At 37.0% G+C, this 11,006-nt stretch overlaps 1 protein-coding gene across 1 annotated transcript in view; it reads right to left on the bottom strand.

Moving 5' to 3' along the window:
• The window catches only part of LOC141430946 (protein adenylyltransferase SelO-like), a 43,691-nt gene extending 33,880 nt beyond the window's left edge, over window positions 1-9,811 (bottom strand). Inside the window, exon 1 of the mRNA XM_074091844.1 lies at window positions 9,794-9,811. Coding sequence (XP_073947945.1) covers window positions 9,794-9,796 — 3 coding nt within the window. The 5' untranslated portion in view covers window positions 9,797-9,811. The remainder of the gene's footprint in view (window positions 1-9,793) is intronic.
• Window positions 9,812-11,006: the final 1,195 nt, after the last annotated feature.

The following is an 11,006-nucleotide window of genomic DNA, read 5'->3' on the forward strand; positions in this document are numbered from 1 at the left end:
TCCTTTTAAGGGACAAGTCGCCTTTGTACATCTTATTATCCTGTTTTCTGTTTAATTCATGTCTTTTTTATGTACAGAGATTTACAATACAATATATAGAAATAGTAGATGGGATAGTACTTAGATCAAATAAAGAAAATAGACCTTATATCGTATCAGAAGGTGAAAGTTATTGCATATCGAAAATACAAACTGAAATGTAGAATGCATAGAAAAACCAGAAAAAATAAGACCAGCGCTGAGAATCGGACCCAGGTCCTCGCATTCCGTGCTACGTGCTATAACCACTACACCACCACTGGACAGTGATATAGACAGACAGGAATTTCTCCACATGAAGTTTAGCTTATTTGATGCTTAATACGACATCTCTTGTCCGGGTTAGCGGTTAGTTCCAATGGGGTGCTGAAAGTTTCTCGATGAGGGCTACAGCATAGATGTCGCTAGTGTCGCTGCTTAAGTGACTAAAATAAGAAAAACAAACAAGCTGAGATATGTGGTGCATAGGAGAAATTCGTGTCTGTATCACTGACCAGTGGTGGGTTCCATTCCCAGTGCTGGTCTTATTTTTCTGGTTTTTCTATGCATCTATATTTCAGTTTGTATTTTCGATATGGGTTTTACGGGATGACGTAAAAGTAACAAAAATTTTGAAAGTTATCGCACTCAGAAGAGCAGACAAAAGGAACGTGTGACAACTTGACAAAAGTCTTAGGTCCTGTTTCACCATACCAATTTGTCTCTAGTAAGTTTCTGATGTTATATTATATATTACGATATATGTTATATGTTTTTGATGGAAGTAGGCCCTTATTTTATTATTACTGATATATCTGCCGACATTATTAGAGGCTACGATATATTTTAAGACTAGAACATTACTTGATTGACCTTCAAACAATGGAGTAAGTGAAAGTTTAAAGACGATAGGGGCTAAAGCGGGTGTGCGTCTGGCTGGTTTACAAGGGTAGGGAAGGGTAGCGGTTTTACAAAGAAGGCTTTGCTATCACATAAATAAAGTCAGCAATAATCTAGTTCTAGGTTAACCACATACAGTTCAAGATTTGCCGTGATGCACATAATTATATTCTCACATCGCGGTCAAGACCGTTTCGGCTTAAAATGTTAAACATTAAGAATTCGTTTGGACTCATGATCATGATACAAGGTGAATGAGAAAGTTAACCTAAAAATGGACACTACGCTTATCTATAAAGGCTTAAGTCTGCAGAAATCACACGGACATTGGCTCTCTCTGACTTTAAGGCAGAAGCAGGGTCAAACGGCCTTGGATTAACTTAAAATGAGTGTCAATAAAATTCAGCTATCGGTTTCGTTGACCTTTCGGCATCTACATGTTTTGATAATTAATTAGGACCAACGGTGGTTGCCACATTTTGGTTGATAAGATCGGTCGGTACAGCTGATCGGGCATTGGAGATGATCGAAGATCGTTATTTCGGTTTGATTTCTACTCAATTCACTTTACAAAGGCCCATGTCAATGAACTAAGTATTTTTCCTTGCGTCTCGGCTTCCAAACGTTTACCTCAAACATCTATGTCTGTGGGATACATGTACATGTTTGATATGCAGAACCTGTCATCCACTTCTTCCACAAAACAATACAAATGCAACACAGACTCAACTATCTATCACACAATACCACACAAAATGATGACACGCTTGTAAGTTGACAGTAGACACTAACCCTGGGTTAACATTTAACTCGGGGTTAAAAGTTAACTCCGGGCTGCGCAGACCCACGTTAGCGAACAAACAAATACGAGTATGTTGATATTGTTTTTTATACATTTTGGCATTTTAATTTTATTGTATTGTGAAAGAAAGTTGAAAGCAAAACAACATTGTCGCTAATATTTTTTTTAACCTGTCCTCTCCCAGAGGCACAAATTTGTGCCCAAATTCCTTTGATCCTGTTATCCTGGGGGATGACAGATAATCGACTTTTAATTCATCAAGGGGTAATTAAAAACACTGAGTTTTTTTGTGTACGATAATTATATTTGACAGCACGTAAGTCGAATCAAGTCAATTATAACTAATTGATTGATTCGGGCGTTAGTTTTCTTTCAAGACGATTATGTAGTTAGACGCCATGAGATGACGGGCGGGTTAAACACTTTCACATTCCTAACGTCTGCAGGTGTCGTCATTTCGTTCGTAAAAGCATCATTAAAAATCCCGTCTTAAGTTTCGATGACATCATACAAGAAAGAGCTGCACAAAAATTCTAAGAAACGGTGTTAGTTGTAACGGTTGATGGTAGAAAGAGTGACAATATTGTCATTTCAAACTTCAATATCTCGAAACTAAATCGATTTTAATAAAACAATAATTAACCCAATTAATCTTATTTCTTGTCTGACGCAGTCGATTATGAGCAGGGATCGGATCAGACGGATTACCGTCATTGTTCGCAAGATTGTGGGCATGACTCCAAAATTAATGAATAGGCTAAATTACACTTGAATTTCCAGGACATAACAAATTAAAGAAAATATGCTTTCAAAATAATCGCTTTACTAAAATTTTAATGTTTAAATGTAGCAGTTGTTGTCGTTAGATGATTACTGAAAGTTTTTTTTTTTAATATTGTTTGTGTTCTTTAACAAATCTACGTTGTCTTACTTATTTGGGCCAATCAACTATTTTACCGACACTTTGGGCGTCTACTGCCTTACCAAAATTGTCTCTGGCGTTACCAAAAAATCGTACTTCCAACAAGATATTTCACGGTTTAATAGGTTGAACTTACGTAGGATGATGCCATATGCATTCATGTACACCATCTATTAAATTACAGAAAAAACATGTTTACTTACAAAAATCTGCAATTGTTTGAAAAATGTCGCGGACAGATTAGTATCGGTAAAAAAGTTGATTGACCCATTTACTGTGAATCAGAATAAAATTAAAATTATATTACTGATTTTTGATGTAGGATGAATAATATTTTTATTGTATTGTAAATCTCGTTAAGAAATTGATTAATTAATTTTGAAGTCATTTTCACATTACCTATAGCGAATGACGATGCTAATCCAGCCAATCCCTGATTATAGACCAGCTTCTATTAAAACTTATAATTTTTCAAATAACGTAACGGATTGTATATCAACAAGTTAATTATTAAACTGGAAACCTCTGACACCCCAACTGTCATTTTTTAATTTAAAGTACTTTAATGCACTTACCTATTTAAAAAATATATTCGATTATTTTGTTTTAATCATTCTCTCATTCAATTCATTCGTGCCAGCTTTTTTGATTCATCCTATACCGCTTTACTGCTTGAAAAAACCCCTCGCTAGCTCTCGTATTAAATACTATTACCATGAGCGGGATGACACGATACCAAGTTGGAATTTTGAACTTGGTAGCACGAAGGCCAGAGTTGTCCGAAACAGGAATTCAGTAGGATCTTCAAAGGCCAAGGTTATTGCGAAGAAATGTGTCAGTTGGCGACCATCAGTGGTACCATATAAAGAAAATAATTAGCAATAAAAGTGACAATGAAATGGACTGTGAGAGTTATAAAATTGCAAGTGATAAGTGAGCAAGGGGGATTGCGTAGAGCTGAATTTGCGTGAGACTAGCTGTTCACGCGATTCCGTCTCCGTAAAATTTGTTAGTCCGCTATCCCTAAAAAACTGACCTATGCCCTCCCCAGGTTCTCATTAAGTCTCATACCAAATCTCTAGTTACCAAATTCGAGAAATCGAAGTTCGTATCGTACCGTCCCTCTCGTATTAAATAAGTGTCAGAGGGACCACACGACACGAACTTCGAGTTTCGTAGTAGCCCTGCAGCGGTTTAAGCGTGAACAGACAAACGGGCATGCAAAATTGCAGTTACTTTCGTATTTTACAATATTAGTACTTGTATTATTACCTACTGTAATATAGTTTTATGTACTGTAAAATACAGTAATTATTGTAATGATATAATACAAAAAATAGGGGCCATGGGAGTTTAATTGGCAAAACGAAAATACAAATTAATGTATTTTTTATAATATTCTTTTCTATTTTTTTTTATTAACACAACATTACACAATACTTACAAATACTTTTCATTCAATTAAATTTATTCAAATAAAAACGCATAGATATTTTTGTTATCATTTTATCGATTAAACCTTACCTAATTTCAAGCAAATCCGTCCAGTTGATTTAATGTCAAAGAGTGACAAACCTACACGCACGCACCATAAACTTTCGCATTTATAACATTTGTAGGATTCAAAGTAAAAATCTGAGGATTGCCATTGAACGACTTGCTGTTGAAGCCGTGGTGGCCTAGTGGTTTGACCTATCGCCTCTCAAGTAGGAGGGTCATGGGTTCAAACTCCGGCTCGCACCTCTGAGTTTTTCGAAATTCATGTGCGGAATTACATTTGATATTTACCACGAGCTTTGCGGTGAAGGAAAACATCGTGAGGAAACCTGCACAGCCTGCGAAGCAATTCAATGGTGCGTGTGAAGTTCCCAATCCGCACTGGGCCCGCGTGGGAACTATGGCCCAAGCCCTTTTGTTCTGAGAGGAGGCCTGTGCCCAGCAGTGGGACGTATATAGGCTGGGATGGATGGATGGATGGACTTGCTGTTAATTTAATGTAAAAAACTGGAAATTGCTACAAAATCTCCTCTTAAGATGAGTTTTAGCACACATTAATCAGAGCGGTAATTTTCTGCCAATCCACTCGTATTTGTAATGTGATAATTTCATTATTTTCGAATGATATTTTTAAAACTGGATTGCCCATTCGTTACTGACCTTGACCATGGAGCTAGAGGTCCCGTGTTCAAATTAGGGGTCCAGGGTTCGAATCCCAGAAGGAGGACACAGTTGTATGATGAATATGAATGTTTACGTCTGAGTTATGGATGTTATATTATTTTAAGGGGCTGTTTCACCATCCATTGATTAGCGTTAACCGACGGTTAAATGTGATGCCGTCTCCGTCTATTCAAACAAAACAAATAGAGACGGCATCACAACACCTAACCGCCAGTTAACACTAATCAATGGATGGTGAAACAGCCCCTAAGTATATTATTTATCTATTGAAGTAGGTTTATCCATTATCAAGCAACTATCGTACAAGATTTGTTTAGCTTGGGGCTATTTATTTTTATTATTCTACATGATTTTAATTTGAATGTCATTTATTAGCGAAGCTATACGTTTTTCGGCTTAGCAATGTCGATGATATCATTTGTTTACTATTCAACGCGTGACAAAACAATCTAGAATCACGATCTATAAGGAAACAATTGTACCACTCAATGACAATGTGCAAAGTTCTTCAAATTGAACGTAGCTGCTGCATAATTCAGAACGCATTCTTTAAAAATACGCAGTTCGTCGTTGGTACGGTCGGTTCTTTAACTTATTTCTCCACTTTTTCATACTAGTTACATTGAAAAGATTCCTATGTGGACACAGACTGTACGTAGATGACATGGTGTCATTAGGTTTCCATAGAGTTTATGTAAATGAGTTTTTTTTCCACTGGGAATGTTATTCAGGCGCCGTATTGTCAATATCACAATAGTATTAAGATGGCGAAGGCCTTATAGGTGAAGTCGAAATTGTGGAGACCCCTTGGTAAATCTACGCCACGCATTATATTTTTTTAAATAAACTGGTTTTTATATCTTAATACAACAAAAATATCGAATTACTTGACAATTACTAATTCCATACAGTTACAATTGACCCCTGGTACAATCAACCCCATCCTCCACAACAAATTAATTTTAAATAATACTACTAACAGATGACATAGCGGGTAGGTATCATAGTTTATTTACATCCCGTAGTATCGAAATGAATCGTGTATAATATAATGTAGGTATTCATTAACAGCCTTATTCATAAAAAAACCTTAATTGAGGTTTGATCGGTCTGTTACTTAGCAGACTGATTAACCTTAATAGACGGATGTCAAGAAGTATGATTCATAAACGCTTGCTAGCAGTCTGCTAGTTGTTGAGCTGCTGATAGACGGATTAGACGCGTTATGTTGGCCACCTTGACAAATCAAAGACAAAAAATGGCCTAATCGATAATTAAAAAAAAAAATTGACAGCAGTGACAGCAAATTAGCAGGAAAAAAAATAAAAAGCGTGATGTTTGTTTTCCCGCCATTTCCGATCCGCATGTTTACGTTATGCAAAAAGCCATAATTATGTTATTATTCCTAATTTTTTTTCATATTTATTGTTAATTTATTGTTGCTAATTTAGAGGATTTTTAAATACAAATTCCTGAAAATAAATTTTCCAGTTTTTTTTTTAATCTTTGCGTAGCCTTCACTATAAATGTCTTCGGTATGGTTTTTTGCTCTTGTCAAAGTCAGCTGTTCAAAGTTGTGGCGGCCATTTTGTGACTTAGCAGGGAGATAAAGGAGGGTCTACGGTCCTCTAACTTTAGCAGAGCCTTGATCGACTGATTAGCGCTAACAGACGTTTATGAATCATGTTTTTTAGCATCGGGCCTTCAAGGAGCCTTCAAGGAGGCTCTAACTTTTTATGAATAAGGCTGTTTGTCCTTTAAAAATAATGTGCTCTTCAAGTCCTTTAATTTGATACTTACCCATATTGTCATATAAATAAAAGAAACTGAATAATTGTGACAGCCACCATATTGATTTTTTAAAAAGCTAGTTAGCTAACGTTACTCCGACCGAATGAAATAAAAATATTACGTTAAAGTTCTCAAAGTTATGGTGGAACAAAGAAACACATACATGCATACTACGTAGGTACCTTGTAGGTACATGAACCTTGAAAACATTACACTCCTTTTTTTAGCAGTCGTGCAAAAACATTGGGTTATCCGAACACTCAATACAACGGCTATCAAACGCTAGTTTTTTTTGTAATTCATTTTTTTTATTGAGTCTCCTTAGTCTCCAACATCCTTGACTCTATTTAGTTTTTTTTAGTAACTATTATGTTTGTGTCCTGCTCTCATTTTCGAGAACCTTCCCATCCCGGCTCTTCCCAGAACTTCATGTCCCAATTCTTATGACTAAGGCATGTCTAATTGACGGATGGCACCGGTAAGAGTGCCCCAGTGACTGTTGGATCTGGGGCGCCGGCACTGATTGCCAGCCAATTGATCGAATTGGACACAATTCGCGTAAGGACGTTTCGCGAAACGGCGCGGGCGCACGTGTTGCGGGTTAATGTTGGTACAGTCACCACCACAAAGCGTGCATAAATATCTGTGACTCTATTTCGAAGGCCGTTAGGACGTGTCAGATAATTTAGACGCTCCGCTGTGGCATATATTAATGCAGATGACAGTACTGAGGACTTGACTTTGGCTTCAGTAACAGATTGTTTTGGGCATGTTGAAGAATGTTCGTGTTATGCGACACTAGTTGCCCGCAATTTCGTCTGCTATTAGAACTTTGTACATTTCAGGGATAAAAAGCGCCCTATGTCAATCACGGATAATGTATCAGTAAAATAAACATAATAATACTTCCCGACGCCTGTCTGTATGTACATATATACACTTAGATATTTGAATCTACGCAACCGATTTAATGTAGTTTTTTCCATCAGTTGAGAAGTTTTATATATAGTCACTACTTTGAAAAAATCTCGTATCTCAAATCAATACGTCAACAAAATTGAACCTTGACCTAATGGTCATAAAGTGCACTCAGAAAAGTTATCCAATTTGAGATACGAGTTTTTTTTAAAGTACTGACAGTATATTGTAATAAAATAAAGTCACAGGGTGTCCACTTTCTGGAAAGTCAGGGAAGCTCAAGGTGGTCAGGGAAAATCAGGGAAATTTGCTAGAAATCCAAAACGGTCAGGGAAAATACTCGTGATTTCCCAAGACTTAGCTCGATATTTTGACACCAGTCGTTCCAGGCGACGTATTAAAGAGTGGCACCATAAAAACAGTCAACGAAAAACTGAGCACGTTCGGTGTGCAGTGAATTCCCATCATCGGGTCTAGCTTAGTATCTCGGGCAGTTAAAAAAAATCATATAAGTGTTTTGAAATGGACATGATTGGTCAGGGGAACTTATGAATGTGGATTAGGGAAAAGTCTGGCATTTTGTTTTGGATTTGTAGTGGACACCTTGTTAAGTAGTAGTAGCCGAGGTAGTAGCCGTGGTGGCCTAGTGGTTTGACCTATCGCCTCTCAAGCAGAGGGTCGTGGGTTCAAACCCCGGCTCGCACCTCTGAGTTTTTCGAAATTCATGTGCGGAATTACATTTGAAATTTACCACGAGCTTTGCGGTGAAGGAAAACATCGTGAGGAAACCTGCACAAATCTGCGAAGCAATTCAATGGTGTGTGTGAAGTTCCCAATTCGCACTGGGCCCGCGTGGGAACTATGGCCCAAGCCCTCTTGTTCTGAGAGGAGGCCTGTGCCCAGCAGTGGGACGTATATAGGCTGGGATGAACTTGATGAACCCGCACGATCAAGTGCCTTGTTAAATGGTCCAGTGTTCCAACTTAAGGTCACAGACCTAATCAGGTCATTAAGTATGTGAGATTGTAATAACATAATGAGCACTTATCCCACCCTGGATAAAAGGGGGCTTGACTATCGACCATTTTAAATAGACCCCACTCGAACGATCTAAAGTGGCGGGAGTTCTTAAGGTCTCGTTGTTTGGTAAAGTGTATGTGACAATACGCATGTAGGCAATAACGGCAATATAGCGTGTATTTTGTTAAAGACAAATGCATGTTTCGATCTGGTCAAAAATGTATTAGCCTCTGTTGCAGTTAACGAAAATCGAGAAAAACATTGTAGACACTTTACTGAAAAAAATTTTTTTTGCAATTGCATTCATGGTATTTACAAGGTGTTCTTAACGGTTGTACGTTGTTTTAGAGACAACATTTTAATAGAATTTCGTTTAACAGACATTTTTTTATCATATTATCGTTTCTTAGAGTAAAATACGAAGAACACTTACTTTGAAGAAATTTAAATCATTGCTTTTTGTTACAAATATAAATTTTTGTTTAGATATTCATACCAAAGAATAACAAATCAAATATTCTCATATTATTTAGTTATTATAAAACTTATTACCAAGAAAAACATGCAATTCGTATTCTGATGTGGTCGCAGTTTACTGCGACCATAATACTTTTAGTTACTTTTCTAGTAGCGAGTCGTTTCTGACGAGGTCACTGTTCTAACCTAACCTAACCTAACCAACTTTTCTGGTAGCGATTTCTAACCTATTCTAATATATTTTATCGAACAAACAATATTTGTTAAAAAATAATTCTACAATTTGATAAATTTGATAAATAATAAAGTGAGATTATAAGATTCATTCAATAGTTTTTCTATTAAATATGTTTCATTCAAGTAAATAGTCGTTGAAACAATAATATTCGAAGTAAAAATACAAGGACCAAATATTATATGAAACATTTTCTGCGAAACGAAATTCTACGAAATTTCAGTCTGCGAAAGAAGGGAACACCGTTCTTAATTCTAGCCAGTAAAAACATGGACCCTACGGCGTAGCAACATTTACCTACAAGCCGAGAAACAAAAAAAAAATAGTAAATGCCGCAATTTTAACGAATACGTAACGAAGTACAGTCACCAGCCTAATATCTGACACAAAAAAGCGTGCATAAATATCTGATACGACTCTATTTCTAGGGCCGGTGCCAGTAGCACCTGTCAGATATTTTTGCACGCTCCGCTGTGGCAGATATTAATGCAGGTGTACTTACGAGACCGTGTAAAGAAAAGGAACTCACCATGCATTATTGACTGTCAACTTTTTTACGCTTTGCATGAAACATGCTGCGCCTTCAAAATTTACGTCGTGTTTGTTCTACACATGTTTCTGTTCACAATAATACAATAGCTATGCAAATTTGCAGACGAACTGATAACAAGCTGTTGCGTCAAGCGTGCCTTTAAAAAAACGTGATAGCATCAAGGAAACTACTTTTTTCAAACGTTCAAGATTTTATCGTAGGGTTAAAGAGCGATCCTTAGAAATGAGAAGGAAAACTCGTGGAAATTGTTGAATAGCTTCTTCACGTGGCTTTTCTCACGATTAATTTGATCTGCGTAGAGCTCGGATCTTAGGTCAGTGTGTGCGCCGGAGCAATAGCCAAAACGTGAGAACTCGCCGAATACCAAAACTTACATCGTGCTCTTTGTGACACTCGTGCTTAAATTTCATGATTGATAGGATAGCGGTTGAAATTTGGGATTTTATTTATCCCACGGGATCGGTAATGTGTTATTCCAGAAGTCCAAGTATCTCTATACCTCTCATCCGAATCCGTCCACCCGTTTTAGGAGTGTGAGTTATGTCATGCTCATGAGCACGGAAGAATACAAAACAAGGTCATGAGTTATAAACACGAGCATATTAAAAGTCTGTCACATAGAACATCAGTGAGTTGTGACACAAACTTTTATCGAGAAAACCGGCCAAGAGCGTGTCGGACACGCCCTAAATAGGGTTCCGTAGCCATTACGAAAAAGTTAAGTAATGTTTTTCTAAGGATTTCGTATTTTATACGGAATCTTCCAAGAAGTGTTTTATACCTTAGCTATTTACTCTTAAACTACTAATAATTCTCAAGCAAACTTAGCCGTTATAGTTTTCCTTGAGAGTTTGATATACTTACTATCATCATTAATTTTTCCACCCACCGGTTTAGATTTTAGAGGGGGGAGGGGGCGGGGGACGCTCGATTTTCATAAAAATTTGCACTTTAAAGTTGAATATTTCGCAAACAAAACACTGAATCGAAAAATCGTCTTAGCAAACCCCTAATGGTTTTAAAAACCTATCCAACAATACCCCACACTATAGGGTTGGATGAGAAAAAAAATCACCCCCACTTTACGTCTATGGGAGATACCCTAAAAAATATATTTTTTGAATTTTTTATTATACCATTTTGTCGGCATAGTTTAAACCTATCCGTGCAAAATTACAGCTTTCTAGCA

The sequence above is a fragment of the Choristoneura fumiferana genome, chromosome 9 (assembly GCF_025370935.1).
Source record: "Choristoneura fumiferana chromosome 9, NRCan_CFum_1, whole genome shotgun sequence".
Taxonomy (NCBI): domain Eukaryota; kingdom Metazoa; phylum Arthropoda; class Insecta; order Lepidoptera; family Tortricidae; genus Choristoneura; species Choristoneura fumiferana.